This window comes from Cryptotermes secundus, unplaced genomic scaffold (assembly GCF_002891405.2).
Source record: "Cryptotermes secundus unplaced genomic scaffold, Csec_1.0 scaffold882, whole genome shotgun sequence".
NCBI lineage: Eukaryota > Metazoa > Arthropoda > Insecta > Blattodea > Kalotermitidae > Cryptotermes > Cryptotermes secundus.
Genome location: NW_019718627.1, coordinates 1,255,869 through 1,278,218, shown reverse-complemented (window position 1 = coordinate 1,278,218; position 22,350 = coordinate 1,255,869). Strand labels below are relative to the sequence as shown.

The 22,350-nt window shown below is 42.0% G+C and overlaps 2 protein-coding genes across 3 annotated transcripts in view; both read left to right on the top strand.

Annotated features, from left to right (window-relative positions):
• LOC111862499 (metabotropic glutamate receptor 2) overlaps positions 1-22,350 on the top strand; it is a 1,033,882-nt gene that overhangs the window by 21,784 nt on the left and 989,748 nt on the right. The gene's annotated exons all lie outside the window — the stretch shown is intronic.
• LOC111862525 lies at positions 19,335-19,697 on the top strand. The gene has a single exon (XM_023848008.1). The coding sequence runs from the start codon at positions 19,335-19,337 to the stop codon at positions 19,695-19,697; it is 363 nt and encodes a 120-aa protein (XP_023703776.1).

Sequence of the window (22,350 nt, the reverse complement as noted above, 5' to 3'; positions counted from 1 at the left end):
TAGCAATAAAGAAAAGATCCATTTTGATATAGTTCTGATTTATGTTACAAGGGATCTTTTCCAGTTAGTCTTCCTCCAAACCAGTTCGTTTAAATAGTATCCTCTCATACCTTAGATTACATCTACATGGGGCGAACAAAATAATGGAAACACTAAGAAAGCGTGGAATAGAATTGTTTGTTTTGGCTACATTGAATGAACTTCCGGTGGCAACACGGAATGTCCTTCATCCGTTTGTTTATACTCTGTAGTGCTCGTGTAAGTTCATTTGTGATTGTGCTGAGCAAGAGATTGTGTGAAAGAATCGGAAAATGGGAGACTTGTCCAATTTTGAAAGAGGACAGATCATTGGTGCGAATTTAGCTGGAGCATCTGTGACAAGATCTGCCACATTATTGTGTGTATCTATGGCTACAGTTTCTGAGGTTATGTCACCATACACGAATCAAGGCAAAACAACATCGACGAAGAGGAACAATGGGCGAAAATCAACATTGACAGAAAGATATCGTCGTACATCGAATAGGATTTTTTCGAAAAATCGCAGAACTACTGCAGCATAGGCGAATTGAAGCAGAACCGAATATTCATATTGAAGACACCGTTTCCTCAAAAACTGTCCCAAGCGAGCTTCACAAATTCAACATCCAAGGTTGGGCTGCAATTCCTAAACCTCTTGATTACTGAAAGTAACTCTCAGATGTGTAAGTGATGGTGTCACGACCATACATTGTGGACATCAGAGAACTGGTAACGCGCACGTGATGTAGCCAGATGAGCCGACCTTCACGCTGTTCCCTGCATCAGGAAGAGTTTAGGTTTGGAGACCATCCAACGATGCCTACAATCCGAAATGCCTGGTTCCAAAAATAAAACAACGGGGAGGTTCTGTTATGGTTTGGACAGCAATATCGCCGTATTCTGTTGGTCACATTATTGCCCTTCGTGGCCAAATTACTGCAAGGGTGTATGTGGACAGGTTGGGTAATCAGGTGCATCTCATGGTCCAGACTTTATTTCCGAACAACGATGCAGTTTTCCAAGAAGAAATTGTCCCAATTCACACAGCTGGAGTTATACAGTTATTATTTAAAGGACATCATCATCTTCCCTGCTTAGCACAGTCTCCAGATTTGGACATCACTGAACCACTCTGGTCAGTTTTGGAGTCTAGGGAGAAGCAGGTTCCCACCTCCAACATCACTAAAGCAACTTAAAGATGTTCTTCAAGAAGAATGGTATACAATTTCACTAGAGACTGTTTAAAACTTGTAGTAGTTGGTTGAGGGTCAGTGCTAGAAGCCGGAATGTCGCGGGTTCAAGTTCACATGAGGTCATTGGATATTTTTCATTTGACCTAATCCTTCCAGCCGCACTAGACGAGGTTTACTCAGCCTCTAACAGAAATGAGTACCAGGAATTAATTAAATAATTTTCCTGGGGAGTAAAGGGCGGCCGGCGTTTAAGGCTGACAAACTTACCCCCGTCTTTGAGCCGATTGTCTAGATAATGTGGGACCCTGAACGTCTCACAACCCTATGGGCCTTCACGGCCTGTTACAGGAATAGCTTTACTTTTCTTTTTACGAGTCCATGCCAAGAATGTCTGAGGATGTATTGACGGCAGAAGGTGGTCCAACGCCAAATTAGTAAAGAAATGTGGACAGTATCTGCAGTGTTGTTCAACCTCTGTATATCTGCCACCAGATGAACAGAAACTAGGAAGAACTGGAGTTAAATGGATGAAGTAAATCTGTGACGGGGAAAGAAATAGAAGGTTGGATGGGAAAGCAAGGCAAGGGGGGATCGGGAGAGGGTGAATGCGCTCAGGAAACTGATATCAATGTCTGTGTGTGTGTTTGTATACATTGCCCTGAGATCTCCAGCAAAAATGATTTCCTGTACACTTGCTTTACGTTTCCTCCGTTGCATGAAAAATATCGGAAGAAAATAGACTTTTTTTACAATTTCAACGACGAACCATTTAGCAAATGTAGTGAAATGGGTGGAGTAAACTTCGACGCCCTTATACCTTATACGAAGATTGTCGCAAAAGAAAATGCATCCAACGTAACATCATTTGAGTCCTCATAATACTGGAGGAAAGTACACGGAAAATGAAATGAAAGGTCTTCGAAGCGTAAAGAGGTTAAGATATGGGTTAAAATGTTAACAATGACATCTTCGTGCATGGCGCGTTTTATGAAAGATTACGGTTTCTTTGTCCTGGATGAATTTTCTGCAAATGGTAGTTGTATATCTTCGCACGAAGCTTATTTGTTTAAGGTACAGCACACAAATTGGACCCGACAGCATCTGCAGATATAAATTTTGAGTGATGGCATACAGCGATCTTATCAGTTTACATATACAGCATGTAATATTAGAAAAATTCCTGCAGTTAAGGCCAAAGCTCTCTGCAACACTGGAATATGTACGTTCTTACGAACGATACTATTGCTAGTGGGGTGGGACTAATTCCCTTGTACTGAGGCCACTTCTGGCCTATTGTACCAGCCCCAGATGATAAGTGAGGGTGATTGTGGAGCAATTGGTGGAATGAAGATTGGCAGGGGAACCGAAGTACTCGGAGAAACCTGCCCCAGCGCCGCTTTATCCACCACAAATCCCACTTGACCAGACCCGGGATCGAACCCGGGCCGTAGCGGTTGGAAACCAGTAACTAACCGCTTGAGGTATGGAGCGGCCTTATACTACCTATAGGCCTTTTACTGTATCGCATAGACACACAGTTTTCAAGATCAAATTACGTAAAACCGGTTTCTTAAAGTTTCTTGGGATTGGGTGAGACTGAGTCCATTTGGTACGTCGGCCACTAACTAACCTCTTGTACTAGCCCCAGATGATAGATGAATGTGGAGCAGTCGGTGGAATGAGAATTGACAGGGCAAACTGAAATAACCTTCGAAAACCTCCCCCAGTGCCACTTTGTCTACCAAAAATCCCACACGACCTGACATGGCCTCGAACTCAAGCCGCTGCCGTGGGAAGCCAGCGACTAACCGCCTGAGCTATGGCGCGGTCTTAATACCGGTTAGTCCAAATCATATTTTCTTCTATTGAACATGCGGATCCTGGTTAGCTCAGTCGGTACAACGACTAGGATATGAGCTCCACGGGGGAGGAATCACATTTCGACTCTTGGGAGGGACAAATAACTATTTTCCTCTTCAACTTCCAGACTGGATCTGGGAGCCGGCCAGGCTCATATACAGTGGGTGCCGGGGGTATTTTTTGAAGGTAAAGCCCTTTGTATGTCCCTAGTCTCTTTTTTCAGATTTGTAATCCAACACACAGTCGATAGGACTCCTTGGATGAGGGATTAGCCCGTCGTAAGGCCGCTACATACTCACAGAAAAACACAGACACAGAATAAACGCATACAGACCATCCATGCCTTGAATGGGATTCGAACCCACGATCCCGGCTTCCGAGCGAGCGAAGACAGTGCATCCCTCAGACCGCTCGGCTACTGTGACCGGCTAATGTAATATTACAAACTATCAATTTTCAAACTGACATCTTCACCGCTGCGTCGATTGGTCATAAATCAGAAAAAAAAAACTACGCTGTATTGAACATTTGTAATTATTTTGGTGCGTGGTGAGTAATAGTCACCCATAATTTTATCCGATGCGTCTGGTTAGTTAAATTTCCAAAAAATGACAGTTTAAATGAAATATATATTGTTGTGAAGTTTTCAGGTATTTTTTATATTTGATTTTTGTTAGAGAGTATCATCCTAATTATTATTATAGGTAGATTTCTAATTAGAATATAATTCGGAAATATATAAAAACAACTTTAGTTTACTCAGAATTACTAATTTTTCGGACTTTGTCCATAGTTCAATATTCTGGAAGCTAGAAAATATAGCTTTTCGGAAAATGGTGTAAATATTATGTTTTTGGACATTATCCATCGTCCTGTATATTATCTATTTATTTTTAACGTTAGTGGGGTGGGAGTAAGCCCGTTGTACTGCGGCCACTTCTGACCTATTGTACCAGCCCCAGATGATAGGTGAGGGTGATTGTGGAGCAATTGGTGGAATGAAGATTGGCAGGGGAAACTGAAGTACTAGGAGAAAAACCTGCCCCAGCGCCACTTTGTCCTCCACAAATTCCACTTGACCAGACCCTGGATCGAACCCAGACTGCCGCGGTGGGAAACCAGCGACCAGTGATTGTAGAAGAAGTGACACTCCAATCATCCAATCCAGGACATTTTATTATTTGTCACGACTCTAAACACGTGACAACATTTTACAACAAAGTTAATTTGAATCTTGGAATAAATTTAGCCCATTTTGGTGTCTGTTGGTGGCTATTGGAGTTACCGTGACTCCAGGCGATGGAATATGATGAATATCAACGTAACCGCAATTCTAGACATTGCCCTGCTTACGGCCCTCTCATGCATGAGCGAAGAATTTCAAGTAATCTGAACTGGGATGTCCCTGATGCTTTCATGCAACTCGAATACCGAGTTCTGGGTGCTGAAATACACTTTGGAGAGCACGATGACAGATAGTTGTTTCCATACCCATTCAGCGGTTCGGAAAGTTAATATTTGTGCATTCAATGGAGAAACGTTAGTGGCTGCATCTGACTTGAGTCTGTTGTATTCTTTCTTTATTCAGACATGCTCCCAAGAAACGTCACTAAAATACGAACTTGTAGATTTAAGGTGCTTGAACTTAGTTCTGTTTTAGTATGATATTCCTTTAAGAGAGACACCTAAATTCTGTAAATAAATGCAAATTATTCCACAGAAAATTTATCAAGCTTTTTTGCGTTTAGGATTGGAATATAAAGTCGGAAAATCATGCCAGTTTTGAGTGAAATATGTGCCCCTCTTGTATTTTATTTAATATTCACTTTAATTTTACACCCTAACCCACAGAATGTGATATTAGGATAAGATTAACTGAAGTAATAGCTGCAGAACAGATCAAGGAGCAATGCAACCAGTTCCTCGGAACTGAGGCTTTCCAGAAAACTGACAGTAGCTTATCAGGTAAAGGTAATTCCCGCTTTCCATGCGAACGGAACGTTCATTGCCGTGTTCACAGAATCCCGCCACTGGACCCTATCATGAGCCAGCTGAATCTATTTCACACCGTCCTACCCAGTTTCACTAGTATTCCCATCTATGCCTTTCCAAACCTGTTTCTGCTCTTCCGGCTTACATAAGAAAGCATCCGTTGTAAATGATGTTTCGTATACCCTGATCTTCAGCATTTTGGGGAAGTAGACATGTTACATCTCCTTCTCCATTAGGTTGGTTATTTAACGACGATTTTCAGTACCGAGAATGTGTAGCTTCGGATGATATGGTGAGAGATGAATTCTCAGCTGAAAAGTATTTGGATTGAAGTGGGCGTGGCCTAAACGAAGGGAGGTACTGAAAGAACAATGAAAAACCTTAGTCACTGTAGCTGGTGTACCGGTGGAGACTCGAAAATAGTAACTCCCAAGTACAAGTTTAAAGTTTAATTTTATGAATAACCTGTTCTATCATAGGCCTAGTGACAGTTTTCGAAAGTTGTGTTGTTCTTGATGATGACGATGATGATGATGATGATGATGATAATGACGACGACGACGACAAAAATAGAGAGCATCATGCAATTTTCTTCTGTTTATTTTTTTTGGAATCCAGATATTTAAATATTCTCAGTTGATTTATCACGTTGCCTCTGTAGATAGGACCTATGTAGTATAACTTTATTATTGACATTTGTAGTGTAATAGGTTTGTAGTTTTTTAAAATAGATTCTACTCTAATGCTTCGCGAAAAGGTAACAAAGAAAAAAGCCAAGATATTGTATGATTGAATAACTAATGAGTTAATAAATACATTAACTAAATAAGTTCAGAGCTCTATTCCCAGTAGGATCAAGAATTTTCTCTTCTACACGTCGTCCAGACTTGCCTTGGGGCCCACCCTGCCTCCTATCCTATGCGTACAGGAGGGCTCTTTCCCCGTGGGTAAAGCGGCCGAGGCGTGAAGTTGACCACTTATCTCCAATTATTGCAGAAGTCAAGAAAACGTGGATCTATACATCTATCTTCTCATACGCCTTCATGGCGAGGTGCTTAATTAGTTAAGCATAGGGCCGACTTTACTTTTTACTAACTAAATAAGTAATGAAGTGAAATCTCTGGGGGAGAAACCTCTTTGAGAGGCTGATATTCTCTGACGCAATCAGAAAATTCCCTGCCTTTCACAGTCGATTCCACCATTCACTTTCGAGTTAGCTGGTGCATCTCGCAGCAATCTGGTTTACACGTATTAAGGAGCGTGTTTGTTACCCGCTACTTAATCTTCGAACTGAAGGACCACTCCCCTTCGGCCGCCCAGCTTATTCAATAAATATGTTCCCACGTTCCCTCCATGGCAACTCCAGCAGCCAGACGACAAGCCATTCCATGCTAACGAGCCATCCCATTAACACGGATAGAATACGTACATTTCTTTTTCCTTGGCACTACAGCCCCAGTGGGCCTAGGCATACTTCCATGAACTTCTTCGTTCACTTCGGTTTTTTTAGATCTTACACATTCGGTAGGACTCCTTTGGCGGGTGATCAGCTCGTCGCAAGGCCTCTACCTGTACACAAACACAGAAAAACGCACACACACAAACTAAACATCCATGCCCTGAGTGGGATTCGAACCCACTATCCCGGTTTCCAAGCGAGCGAAGACAGTACATGCCTTAGACCGCTTCATAACTTGTACTCTTCTCCCAGTACGATTAGAATGATCAAGTCAAAGAGGATACGGTGGACAGAGCATATGACACGAACAGGGACGCAGAGAATGCATATAGGATATTGGTAGGAAAATCAGAAGGATAGAGGCCAATAAAATGACCAAGACGTAGTTGGGTGGATAATATTAAACTGGATATTTGAGAGACAGAATTGGGTGGTATGGACTGGATTGATCTGGCTCAGGATAGGATAGTTTAGGGCTCTTGTGGACACGGTAACGAACCTTCGGGTTCCATAAAATACTGAGAAGTTCTTGAGTAGCTGCACAACTGGCGACCTCTGAAGTAGGGCTCCGCTTCATGAGAGAGTGAGTTGGCTTCTTTATTACAAGAAAAACGCAAACGGTAAGGGTCGTTCCGTGGATCCGGGATCATACAGAAGTCACTCAAAGAGTACAGAACTGGGAATGACCAGCGGCAAATCCTTGTCCAGTTTACCCACTGAATTGAGAGCAAGAAGAACATACCGGCTTACCTTAACGTGCCGCTGGATTCACTTAAGGCAGATTAGACGGGGTTCAGAAACGCTAACTGCTGCTACTGATTGCGGCGGTTTAAGCGGACGTGACGTGCAGACAGTGTTAGACTGTTGAGCATCGTGGGAACCGCACAGGTCCGTGAGCTTCCTGCGGAGGAGCTTTGCACGTAGAGTTTCTGAACATACACTCGGTAAATCCCTCTGCATTTCTATGTACTCTTATGTATGTGTCTATTTGTCTGTGTGTACTTATATATACATATAAAAAGTAAAGTTATTTCTGTGCTTAACTAATTAAGTACTAGGCAATGAAGACGTATGCGNCCTGATATTTCCCCCATCTACCAGAGGCATTGGAAGCTACTTGGGCGGGAAATTATTGCCTAATTTTGCTCAGAGGCNTCTATTTGTCTGTGTGTACTTATATATACATATAAAAAGTAAAGTTGTTTCTGTGCTTTACTGATTAAGTACTACGCAGTGAATACGTTTGCAGGAGTGGATGTATAGAGACACGTTTTCTTGGGTACCCTGGTGCCATTTGGATAGGGAGACCAGAGCCATTCGCTATACTGACTAAGCTTTTCCGTCTCTCCTCTACGTATACACACACAGGTATATGCAATCTTCTCTTCTGCTCTGGCTATGAAGAGTATACAGTCTTCTGGGATATAACGCCGTTGAATTTCAGCGGATTACACGGCCTTATATCCCAGAAGATAGTACTCCAATTTTCCATATTTTTCATGGTATGATCTAGTTTCTAGGAAATCATAATGGTATCTATTATAATAGATACCAGTACCGGTAGGGTATGGCGACAGTAGAAATTAAAGGGGGACGCACAATGGACCAATAACTGCACTTAGACCAGTTATTGGTCCATTGTGCGTCCCCCTTTAATTTCTACTGTCGCCATACCCTACTGGTACTGGTGCGTAATATCAGCTCCGTTCAGCCAACGAGGTCGGCCCTCGGTACCCGATACTTCCCCCATCTACCAGAGGCATTGGAAGCTACTTGAGCGGGAAATTATTGCCTAATTTTGCTCAGAGGCCTCCAAGAAACATGAGGATTTTTACGTGCCATAAAGCTACGACACGGGACCCACGGCTTAAAATCCCTCCCGGAGGACTTGTTCCCTGAATTTTTCCGCCCTTAAAATTGAACCCGCGTACCTTGAGTCATCAGGTGGGAACGTTACCCCTAGACTACGGAGGCCTCTATAATGGTATCTAAGTTCAGAAGTACTCTCACTTGAATGCTGTTTCGTTGTTCAGAAACCGTTCGTGGCACAGGCATGCTCATAAGCCATCTTTGTGCATCCCTGTTTTGTTATTTGGTAACCGTTGAAAACTTAAATCTACGAGTGCAAAGCCACGGACGGAAGAATTGGAACCCGGAAGAAATCTGTCCTCTGCGATGTAACGATGTGTAGTCCGTCGAAAATAAGCGTAACAGATCCGATCCCAATGATAGAACAGCAACAGAGGAAGGGTGTTTTCTGTGGCAACGAATCCGGACACAAAAATAGAAGAGCTGTATTTTCTATGTGGTCCGTGCCGAAATTTTATAAGCCAGGGACAAGGCTAGAGTTTAGTCAGTTTTGTACAGGAGTTTGTGAAGAAGGACTTTCGCGAATGAAGCTGAAGAATCTCTACTGTTAAAATCCGTTACCAGGAAACGTCTAGTGAGGAAACTGCAGGGTGGAGAAGACTTAGCGTGTAAAGTGTGGAGATTAGTGTTGCCGCTGTAATTACTTGTAACTCCGAGTTGTTTTTATAACTGGTCAATAAATCCAATATGCAAACCAAAACCTCATCGACAGTCACCACCACACGTGACAGTATTTATCCCACTACACTGCCTGTGAATTTGAGGAAGCGTTGTTAAATATTTTAAATACATTTTAACATTTTACAACGACACTTATTGAAACAATCTTTCTTTCACATCTTCTTGCAGATATGACAAAAGGAAAGCCAATATTTTCTTTGAAGCCCCTTCATAGGAAGGTTTAATGAAGTCTTATATCTACGTATCTTTCTTTTTGTTGCATTTTAATAGGAAACATTCCTTTTTTCTTGTATATTCATGGTAACTTACACTCTTCCCCCCCCCCCAATAAACGCCAAAATTTAAGTTGACAAAGAAATGATGCTGTTGTTACTAATATAATAGTCTCATTATTGAATGATTTTTTTTTTCGTAACATATAACAGGCCAAATATTACATCCATATAAATATTATTTTAAATTTATCTGAAACACATCATTCAGTACAGCGACTGTGGTTACGGTCCGGAGAATATAGGGTTCGCGATTCGATTCCTGGCAGAGGCAAGAGATTTTACTTTCCTCTAGAGTAGTGTTTCTCAAAGCTTGTCAGACCGCCGCCCGGTAATTTTCTTTTCTGTAAGACGAGGAACCGATATAATTAATGTCACGGCCCGGTACTGGGCAGCGGTCCGGCGGTTGAGTAACACTGCTCTATAGCGTGGAGGCCTCCTCTGGGATCCGCCTAGCCGCGATCCAGTGATTTAGGAAGTTTCTTCCCCGGAGGGCAAGCGACAGGTGCATAATCCTAGGTTAGTGATGATTGAGCTATTCTTCCACTCCTTTTGTGGACACGGTAATGAACCTTCGGGTTCCATAAAATACTGGGAAGTTCTTGAGTAGCCGCACAATTGGCGGCTTCTCAAGAAGGGCTCAGCTCCATGAGTGAGTGAAACTTCCATTCCTCAGCAATCTTAATTGCTTAGCCTTAAGTACAAAGAGAACTCTGTGTTCGAGTGTAGGAAAATAGAATGGAAATATAAAAGACAAGGAGATGAGAAATGAATTGAACTATAATTGAAAAGAAAATGAACTATAAGCATGCCAAACTTGCGAATCAGGCAAAGCAAAATTCCGCACTCTATGTCTAACAAAGGCGACGGAATTTCGCACGCTCCGTAATACACGTAGAGACACGAAGTGAAACAAATCTAATGGTAGTGCTTGCAATTCATCACCGCAGGGTGTCCCATCATGTAATCGCCGGGTCTCGGGAGATTATTCTGTAGTTTGTATCAAACTAACAGTAGTGCAGCGTATGGCCGTTATAAAATCTAGGGCTAGTGCACTACAACACTGAACACAAAATCAATGATCCATTGAATTTCCTTTATTATCAGGTAAGTGATCATTAGTAAATTATTATCAGTTATGTTAATTGATGTGTGGCTTTGGCTTTTGGGACTATACCGCGTGATAGGTTTATACAACGCTTTGGCAAACCTTGCGATTGCCTTCTTCAAGTTTAATGACTTCGGGATTTATTTTGGAAGTTCTTATTTAGGTAGCTCTGGCACTAGTCGGAGCTAAGACAAACGTGATTGGATGAACAGAGGAGCGGGATGCTAACCAATACGGAGCGTCCTTGTGGTTAGTGAGCCGTGATTGGATGAACAGAGGAGCGCGATGCTAACGAATAGGGAGCGTCCAGTTGGTTAGTGAAAAGTGTTTAACCTCCAACGTGGGAAACTGCGAACAGCCTCAGTAAGAATAGGCAGTGCTGCAGTCGAAATGCTAGCGGAGCACCCCCCGAAAATGTATCTAAAGCAATTCCACTACACCAAGGTACTGAGTAGGCCGCGCCATAGCTCAAGCCGTTAGTCGCTGACTTTCCAACGCGGCGGTCCGGATTCAATCTCGGATCTGGTCAAGTGGGATTTTTGGTGGACAAAGTGGCATTAGGGGACGTTTTCTCCGAGTACTTCGGTTTCCCCATGCCAATCTTCATTCCACCAATTGCTCCACAATCACCCTCACCTATCATCTGGGGCTGGTACAATAGGCCAGAAGTGGCCTCAGTACAAGGGACTTAGTCCCACCCCACTAGAAATAAAAAAAAAAAAAGGTACCCAGTGATGAGGCGAACTATTTTGAATTTGAGGTACAGCGGTGGCTTTTCTTTTTTTAATTCGCTTAGTGGGGAGTGGAGTCCAGCTGGGTCCATTCGACACGGCGGCAACTGATTGCCCTATTGTACCTGCCCCGGGTGATTATGATGATGGAGAATTATGGTGGAATGAAGATTGGCAGAGGAAACCGAATTACTCGGAGAAAACCCGCCCCAGCGCCACTTTATCCACCACAAATCCCACTTGACCTGACCCGGCATCGAACACAGGTCGCCGCGGTGGGAAGCCAGCAACTAACCGCTTGAGCTATGGCGCGGCCTACAGTGGTGGTTACGAAAATTTCTGATTTGGGGGATATAACGCGACGTAGACCAGTGAAAATCGACAGACGTTTCAGAGAAATATATCACCTACACGTCGTAAGCAGTCGAATGTTGCCAGCTTTACTCTCGTTTCCTGCTTGGCATATTCTTTGACCCTGAAGATGGATGAAATATGTACGTCTGTTTACTTTCATCGGATTATACGGCGTTATATCCCAGAATAGAGAACAATCCAAATACAGTTTTGAATCTACATTTTGTTTCAAAAACCTGTAGAATATATCAACGAAATCCATTCATTAATCAGTTGAAGACATGCAAAATAATTCAGTATAGAAGATTTGCATTCCGTTTCTAATAAAAGATTTTCTTTCGATCTAAGGGAACAAACACCTCTTAGTTGGATCCATTAGGTCAATATATTAATAATTTATTTAACGACGCTTTCTCACCTGATTAGCTTATGTATATTTTTGTATGCCGATTACAGTGGCGTCGCGGTGTAAGGCATGAACCGTCTTCTCTTGCACGAACTCTAGGATCGTAAGTTCGAATCCCACCCAAGACATGGATGTGTGTGTTTATTCTGTGTTTGTGTTGTCGTGTGTGTAGGTAGTTGCCTTGCGACTGGCTGATCCCCAGTCCAAGGAGTCCTAATGTCTGTGTAAAAAAGATTACGAAATCGAAGAAGACTTCAGGGCCCGACAAAGATCTGTATAGCCATTGATGAATCAACGAATGAATATTTTGGTACAAATGAGAGATTGTATGTTATTTTACAGCGCTGCGAGTAGCTAGATTGTACAGAAGCGAATGATAGAAGACCGAAGAATTGGAAACCCTGTCTCTTATAACACCTAAATCGTGATAGTACGTACGTTTTCATGTAGTGATCGTCAGTTTTGTCCGATTAGAACCAAAATTGGATTGGGTGGGCAAATGTCAGTAAAATTTTCCAATGTAATTGTTCACAGAAATAGTTTCAACGGTTATCGATTTTCAGCATGTGGCCGGAGAGACGGGCATAAAGAACCTGATTACTTACTCAAGGAGCTGAGCCCTTCTAGAGGAGCTGTCAATTCTGCAGCTACTCAAGAATTTCTCAGAATTTTATGGAACCCGAAGGTTCATTACCGTGTTCACAAGAGCCCTCCACTGGTCCCTATAATGAGCCAGATAAATCCAATCAATACCATCCCCTTCTCTCTCTCTCTAAGATTCATTTTAATATTGTCCACCCACCTACGCCTTGGTCTTCCCAGTGGCATTAATTTCTTACAATTCTTCCTCGCTAACGCGCCACGAAATTTGAAAAAAAAAAAGCTTTCATGAATAATTTGCTATATTATCCCAGTTGTTTATCACATATTAACTGTGATATGCTTTATGAGGAACTTATGGGAGGAAGCCTTCTGTTAGTTATTGGATTTTGGGGCTAAAGGCTTACACCTGTCAGACTTGATACAGGGGTTTAATTTTCAGCATAATCTATTATTTTTAGTTTCATGATAACGTCCCGACAAGCCCCGGGGCCAAACCAGCCTCATATCCAGTAGTGTAGGGGGAGTAAATTTGAAATAAATTTTCACTAATTGAAGCGTGTTTGTAGATTATAAAGGTGGATGACACACAGAATTACTGGGTTTTTGGACTTTTTCCATCGTCCGGAATTCTAGGTAGTAGAGGACACGACGTTCCGGAAACTGCATCTGTTTCCGTCTTCAGGTGAGAATGGACGACTAGTGGTTGAGATTAGCTGTTTCTAAGGGGCCTAACTGAGTAGGTGTCTTCCTTTCTCATGTGATGACGGAAACAGTTCCAGTTCTCGAAGCCTAGAATTCCGGACGATGGAAAAAGCCCCAAAACACAGTAATTCTGAAGCGTGTTTGTTTTCAATTTTTACAAATTAGAGGTAGCTTTTAAAAATTATTTCAGTAGGCTAGAACTGTGAAATTATTTTTTAATTTAATGTTAGCATTATTCAGCTATGTTTACACTGTACAGTCAAGAACATATCTGAAAAACATGAAAAGAAATTATAAATTAAAACTATCCTGGAATATATATGAGCGCAGGTGTAACTCAGTCGCTACTGATTAGATAAGGAGCTGGATGATAGAGGGATCGGAGTTCGATTCCCTGCAGGATCCGAGTATTTCCTTTTTTTCTACCGCTTCCATACCGACACTAGAGCCCACGAAGTCTCATACCCAGTGCGTACTTTTTTTTTAAATTCGCTTAGTGGGGAGTGGAGTCCAGCTGAGTGCACTCAGCACGGCGGCCACTGATTGGCCTATTGTACCTCCCCCGTGTGATAATGATGATGGAGCAATTGGTGGAATGAAGATTGGCAGGGGAACCGAAGTACTCGGAGAGAACCTGTCCCAGCGCCCCTTTGTCCACCACAAATCCCACTTGACCAGACCCAGGATCGAACCCGGACCGCCGCGGTGGGAAGTCAGCTACTAACAGCTTGAGCTATGGCGCCGCCTTTACGGGGGAATTTCTTCTTATTGCTAGTGGAGTGGGACTAAGTCCCTTGTACTGCGGCCACTTCTGGCCTATTGTACCAGCCCCAGATGATAGGTGAGGGTGATTGTGGAGCAATTGGTGGAATGAAGATTGGCAGGGGAAACCGAAGTACTCGAAGAAAACCCGCCCCAGCCCCACTTTGTCCACCACAAATCCCACTTGACCAGACCCGGGATCGAACCCGGACCGCCGCGGTGGGAAGCCAGCGACTAACCGCTTGAACTATGGCGCGACCATTACCCGGGGGCTTACTCCAGGGTTTATTGTGGTCTCGGTGTGAGTCTAATCATTTACCACCATCTACCGTCGAGGTTAAGAACTTCTGAAACTCTTTTTTTCACTCTCTCATAGATTTTTACTGTTCTGTGTTTAATTAAGCACATGAAAACATTCAACTTTTCTTTACATAAATGTGACAAAATTGTCAAGGGATACATATCGATGTTTTAAAGAAGAACGAAAGGATGATGAAGTATATTACGTAATAAAAACTTTCGTAATTTTCATCTTTCGCTTAACAAGGTATTATTAGTGTTACTTAGTCATGCTGCATACAAATGTGGGGCGTGGAATTATGAGAAACATACACACGATTTTAGTTGGTAAGCTTGAAGGGCAGCTAGAAGCAAGATGGGATATTCACATTAAATTCGATGTTAAGAGAAATAACATTTGAAGATGTGAATTGGATTAATCTGGCTTAGAATCGCATCCAGTAGTTTGTTTCTTTCTGGGTTGTTATACGATGCTCTTAACAGCTAGAGTGCGTATTGTCACTAGGAAGTGTAGGCGTTGGGTCCTAGATTTGATGATTGGATTTATTGGGCGTCTCTATTACTATTACATTTATGTGTACAGTTGATTATAACAGCTCACATATCGAACCCAGTCTTGATAAGGAATCTCTCACTCTTGTCTGGATCTTGAAGTGGTTTGTAGTCTGTCGAAATCCACTATTCAGTGCGACTCACTGCGAACAGAGTATTCATTACCTAATGGGGGGGGGGTAAGAAACACACTCTCTGGTTTTGAAAGTTCCCAGGCAGTGCCCGCCTGTCCTTCTGGTATAGGTAGTGCATATAATAGGAATTATTCATTTTTTAAATAATTTTTATGACGCTGGAAGGTGTGCGTTATAGTGAAATTTTTGCTAACGTTAGGAGGGCTATATTAGGGCGAAATTTTGACGTTACCAATGAGAGGGCTGCATGTGAGGCATGCAGTGCAACGTGGAATTTGTGTACCAATTCAGCATTTGCTCAAGGACCGAAGAAAACTACAGAAAACCTTGGTTGAGTTGGCCGGTCGCAGGACCTTCCGGATGCAAACTGACTTCAAGCCAGCATCCCGGCGAATTACGTATCCTTTTATAACCCCCTGCGGAACGCGAAGGGAACACACGCTTGAAGAGTTCGTCTCTTGTAATATGCGTGTCCGTTTCCACACTGTATGCTGCTATTGAAATGTGTTTAGTGAAGCTTTGCCTAGCTTTCAGGCGTCATGTCACAATAAAATCGGATACGGTGATAACTGATGAATAGAGAAGGATTTGGAAGGAAGTGATCGCGTCAAAATCTGTGGTACTGTTACGTAAGTTTCCTGCAAGCAATGAAGGAAACCTCAGTCAAGATAGCCGGTTGTCATGCAGAGATTTTGAACCCAGCTCCTTTTGAATGCAATTCTAGAGCGTTATTGTTGAACCGGCTCAGGTTTTGGTGATTATGGCGACGCCTGTGGGTGATTCGCAAAACCGTTTGATTTGTTGATAGCTAAGCAGGCCCAAATATCTATATTTCAAAGAGAATTCCACTCGCTACTCCTCCCCAACTTGTTATCTTAAATACTGTGACGTACTTCCGCTCGTACCTCCCCACAAAATTGGAAATGTATTTGCTTATCTGCCTTTAGTTCGACAACTTCTGAATAGATGTTTAGGCTTTATTGATCACTGAATGGAATATGAAAGCGAGGAAGTGTTTTCTTGCCGCGTTAAAGTTCTGTTGTCGACTCTATTCAGAATTAACACCCTAGGCAATTCTGAATATATCAAAGGATATTCATTATGGGCTGGTATCTCTTTTACAAAATTTGTTGTGCAGTGTACGTAATAGTTGTATGTGAAATACGTAGTGGATAGGTTTCAACGAAATTTGTGTTTACTAAAACAGTTAACGGCTTGACTTTCAATTACTTGCACGTAGTTGGTGCGAAATGCGCGTTCTCATAAGTTGAGAGGAAAAGCGAAGGAGTGGACAGGTGCAGGATGCGTGGTCTTTCAGTTCGTACTTAATTAAAGTCATGAAATAGTTAAGACAGCTCGTAGGAACTTTATGGAGTTAGTTAGGGAGAGAGTTACCCTCAGGAGAAGAAGTTTTGCAGACGTAGGCATATAAAGGCTTCTGTCTTCTTTGAGGTGACTACATGTAGGCTGATAGGAACTTAATGACTTTCGGAGGAAATTACTACCTCCATCTTCAGATCAGAAGAATAAGTCAAGTGAAAAAACACGAGCTCCTTGCTTGCTGTTTGCTCGTCTGTAATACTGAAGAAGGAAGCATTGCGTTTATCCGAAACGTCTGTAGACTTGTAGTAGACTATACGGTGTCACATCCCCCAAGTACCCTTCATAGTTACAGCTGTGTAAACCTCAACGGATTTGTATCGCTTAGGAGAGTGTCCTAGGGTAGCTACATATGTATATCCCACATATACCTGCCTGTGCAGTGATAGGATTGTTCAGCAGATGTTCACCAAGCGTCTGTCAGATATAATTAAAATCCACCTGGGCGTCTGTTCCACCCTGTTTACCCAAACAGCGCTTTGTAGGAGAAAACTGGTATAGACGAAAAATATTCCACTTGGAGACACGATTCCGGAAAAAGAAATTGCCGGCTTTGCTGCTATGTACTTGGGTTCTAGTCCCAGTTAACTTCTTTCCGCAGTACTTTCTCTATAATGAAAACACTGGGATCTTGAAGTGAAGCTTGCATGTCTCAAAGTGACCATGGTAACGAGACAACAATGTAAATATGGCGACGGTGAGCACGTTAACTTCATATATGTTACGGCAACTGTTGTAACGGGACGCCATGGCATGTTTCTACCCTGAGGAAGGATGCAGCAGGTTTATACGAAACTTTGATAAGGACATGGTGTTCCGGAGATATATTCTGTCTCCTTCTGCAGGGTCGAAGTGTGTAGTTAGTGAGTTTCTTGCCTAGACCACTCTCTCTCTCTCTCTCTCTCTCTCTCTCTCTCTCTCCTTCCACAATTACTTTTAGAAACAGAATGCTGTATATAAAAACATAAATTCACCAACTTACAGACTTCAATCCTGAAGATGAAGGCAGCACGTATCCCCGAAACATCTTCAACGTATGTAAGGTTTGATGTTTTGACGACGGTGACTATGAAGAAAGCAGTCTTCTGGGATGTGGCGCCGTGTAGATATTGTATTAACAGACTTTTCGCGGATTTCGTCTTTTTTTCTACCCGAAGATGGAGGTGATACGTTTCTCCGAAACGTCGGTTAACACAATATCTACACGGCGCCACGTCCCACTACTTTCTTGATCTTCAAAATAACTCACGTCTACACCGTTTAAAACCAGGAACAAAGGCAACATTCATAATGACAGTAATATGAATTACGTTCTCAATTGCGTCTCCCATTTTGAAGTGACATTATATCCCTCACCTACCCTTCCCACCTCCAATGGACAAACTCCGTGTGGAACTCGAGTGTGCTCGTACAAGTTACGTAACCCTGATATCGCCAGGGAAATCAGACGCGATGTGCTGCAAGTCGCCCCTAGATATTTCAAGTTGATGCTGTTTGAGTGCTGATCCGATCTGTCTTTGACATATGTCAGGTGTAGGTAATTAAATACGTACTGTGGTGAAATCTCTCTCCGTAGAAAGAGACTAATGATAGTAATTAATACAACGAACATGTACAAGCGCCAGACCCCACCCCCCACAGGGAGATCAGAGAACTTGCAGAGACGCGATGTCTGAATGACGTATGCATGAGCAGGTGTTACAGAGAACTTAAAAATCTTTTAGGGCGGACGAAAAGAACAAAAAGAGAATTACTACGTCTGTTAAAAATTTATCTGTTTTGTATATAAGTTTCTGCATTGTTACTCTCTGTTTCTAAGAGAGAATTTCTTTTGAATATCCCAAATATTTAATTATTTGTATTGAGGACTTCCAGTTTGAGTAATATTATGAATACTCGTTAATAATGAGTACAAATTCGTCACTAACACTAACCGGCACCTGATGATGACACAATAAGTGTCGAAACAAGTCGTGCCTTTAAGATTTATAAGTTTAATATAAATATTCATTTGTAAATCTCTTAAATAATTGTTGTGTTGACGGAAAGAATAAGTATGGTTAAGTTTGCGGAAGTAATTTAAATATTGCAATTGTTGGATAAAATATTTATTTTTGTAGAGCTTACGGAATAGTTGGTGACGAATAAATGTTGTGGAATTTTAAGAACAATGTTTTCCAAATGTGTCATAAATATCTCATTTGACGAATATTTCATTTCCTGATGCGATAAAAATAATTTTTTATAAAGATGTTTTTGATCCCAGGAAATACATTTTGAAATAATCCAAAATGAAATATGACTTTGTTACAAATTTTGTTTCGCAACATTATCATTAAACAACGAATAAAACAAGAGAATTTTAAGCTTTCGCGTCAACTGAATGCGGTGACACCTTTTTGGGCAAACGGGCGTATAAATATGTTCTTAATATCCATTGTTGGCAGTTTCCGATGCATTATGCGCAACTGCGGTCCGTGCTGACATAGGAAATGGCTTCAAAATAATTTATTGAAATAATAATAATAATAATAAGAAGAAGAAGAAGAAGAAGAAGAAGAAGCTCACCCCAATATGCAGGAAGTAGAGTTCTACTGGCAGGCAATATGGGAAATGGAAACAGGACAGAATGAAAAGGCAGACTGGATAAGAAGAGAGGGAAAAGGAAGAGAAGGAACCAGCGACATGAAGTGGATGCCTATAAAAACTGCAGAATTTACCTCAGTTTTGGCCAAAACGCACAACTGGAAGTCTCCTGGAAGAGATCAAATACAAAATTACTGGCTAAAAGCATTCCCAGTTACGCACAGTTATATTGTAGAAGCTTTCAACAAAATAATAGAAAAACCTCAACAAATGCCCGAATAGCTGACTACAGGACTAACATACCTACTTCCTAAATCGAAAAACACTATGGACCCAAAGAACTACCGACCGATTATTTGTTTATCGACTATGTATAAGATGCTGACAGGAATTATTGCCAGAAGAATTTCGTTATATTTGGAGGAGCACAACCTATTGCCAGAAGAACAAAAAGGATGTCATCCAGGAAGTAAAGGATGCAAGGACCAGCTGCTGATATCAAAAGCAATACTTCAGGAATGCAGGAGGAGGAAAAAGAACCTAACCATGGCTTGGATTGACTATCAAAAGGCATTTGATAGAGTGCCCCACAGCTGGATAGAAAAGTCAATGGAACTAGTAGGAGTGAATGAGAGCACAGTGAAATTTTGCAAACACTCCATGGAAAAATGGAACATAAAGCTTCAGCTGAGAAGAAACAGGAACTCGTGCAATCACAACCCATTAAAATAAACGGAGGAATATTTCAGGGTGACTCATTATCACCACTACTTTTTTGCATAGCACTTATTCCGCTAACTCATGATGTTATGCCCTGGCGGCGCAGGAGGGGGCGTGGAGTCAGCCTCCTCTGCTACCACCGTAACACTGCAAGTAGGGGGGGCGTGGAGTTATCCCTCCTCGCCTCCGCTGGTTAGGTCGTAAACTGGTACTACTGGTAACGTCGTGCCGTCGGGGGTGTGCAGGTACCCCTCCTTGCCTCCACTGGTTATACTGTAAGGCGTTAACGCAATCATCCTAGCTTACCCTTAGCTAGGATTCTCCTATATCGGAGTTTCCTTCTGTCATACAAGCTGCCACCATCTATTTTCTGTTCTTTCAATTGTGGGGACTACTCCCTGGCATGTAGTCATACCCCTTCTTGACCACTCCTCCCTTAGTTTACAGGTAGCGTCTAAATACTTATTAATACACTTTATCATTCTATCTTAAAAGGGCGTTGCTGTCGAGGCTACCATACTCTGCCTGTGTGGCAGGAGCCTATCCCTGTCTATTTGTATCTTCGGCTTCGGCTGCCACTGCGGCCTGTGTCAGTGCGGCCTTTGCTCGTCAGGATTACTCGGGATTGGATGTGGGAAATGGATTCTAGATACGAATTACACTCCCGGTACATCCTATCCTATCTATTCTAGCTGTCTATTTACACTATTAGATATATACATGAATTACATTATTTACATATCACAAAGACTGTCCTTCAGTCTTGACTACACATTCTGTTTCTTCAAGTTCTCCCCCTTCAGGGGTAGAGGCCTTGAGCCTCTCTCTCTCTCTCTCTCTGACTCATCTAATGGGCCTGCAAGCCCTCCTCGTGAACATATATAATTTTCCTGTACATTTCTAATTACACATGAAATATGATTCTACCATCTTTCATAAAGTTCCCTCAAAACGTAATCTACCCTTAAATATCTATATTACTTTCCCACATACTATATTTACCACTACTCACTATATGTAACCTTGACACCGACATATAAGTCACTCATTGCCTGACTAATATCCTAGGCTTCTACACTTTCCTGGTATCCTACCCTACGGGCTCACTGGGTACACTGGAGATCGCACATTGAAACACAGTTATCACCAATACTATGAAACAACGTATTATCAATCGGCATGGCTAATATGCGTAAACAAACCCACCTGTAGTACAAGATGCCGGCTGACGTCCAGCGCTCGTCAGACCCATGTTGAAGAGCGCCTTCGGCTGACAACCGAATATTCTGTTAGAACGTGCTACCAAGTCCCCCGAAATTCCCTAATTTAANCAAGGAAGTAAAGGATGCAAGGACCAGCTGCTGATATCAAAAGCAATACTTGAGGACTGCAGGCGGAGGAAAAAGAACCTAAACATGGCTTGGATTGACTATCAAAAGGCATTTGATAGAGTGCCCCACAGCTGGATAGAAAAGTCAATGGAACTAGTAGGAGTCAATGATAGGATAGTGAAATTTTGCAAACACTCCATGGAAAAATGGAACACAAGGCTTCAGCTGAGAACAAACCAGGAACTCATGCAATCACAACCCATTAAAATAAACAGAGGAATATTTCAGGGTGACTCATTATCACCACTACTTTTTTGCATAGCACTTACTCCACTAACTCATGAATTAAATAGATCTGGATGTGGGTACCAGGTGCATGGATCTGAAAGGAAAATAGGTCACTTGTTGTATATGGATGACCTGAAACTGTTAGGAAAAAGTGAGGGAGAATTGAGGGACGAGATTAAAATTGTAAAAACATTCAGTAGTGATATAAAAATGGAGTTTGGATTAGAAAAATGTGCCAGAATTTCGATAAAAAAAGGTAAGGTTCAAAGAAAAGAGCATGTAGAAAACACAGGGGAGAATTAAATTAAAGAACTATAGAAACAAATGGAGCATATAAATACCTGGGAATAGAAGAGAACTACCAGATAGAACACAAGAAAGAGAAAGAAAGATTGAAGGAGGAGTATGTAAGAAGATTGAGATTGATTTTGAACACAGAGCTGAATGCAAAAAAACAAAATGCAAGCAATTGGATCATTGGCAGTACCAGTACTGAGATACAGTTTTGGAATTATTAACTGGCACAAAGAGGAAATACAAAAATTGGACAGGAAAACAAGAAAAATGTTAACTACCTACGGACAGCATCACCCAAGAGCAGATACAGACCGTCTGTATGTTCCTAGAAAAGAGGGAGGACGAGGCCTGGTACAGATAGAGGCGGCTTACGTGGCAGAAACCACAAACCTAGCGGAATATATAGAAGGAACAGAAGATCAACTGATGAAAATTGTTAGGACACACCAACGCAACACAGGTTCTTCGCCGAACACAGCCCGCAAGCACACGAAATTTTTACAAAAAAAGAGACAATAGCTCAGAACACAAAAGAAAAGAATGCACGGGTAATACCCACGCAGCTTAGATGACACTCTGGTGGATAAGGAACAGACCTATCGATGGTTGAAATTTGGAGGCATTAAAGGGGAAACAGAAAGCTTAATCGTAGCAGCTCAGGACCAAGCAATCAGTACAAACTATTTTAAGAGAAAAATATTGAAAGAAGAGATCGGAAGTAAACGTCGACTGTGTAAAGAATACGAAGA

Bases quoted from the DNA above. Each gene is read 5' to 3' on its own strand.
- LOC111862525 (XM_023848008.1), top strand. From the start codon at position 19,335: ATGTATAAGATGCTGACAGGAATTATTGCCAGAAGAATTTCGTTATAT.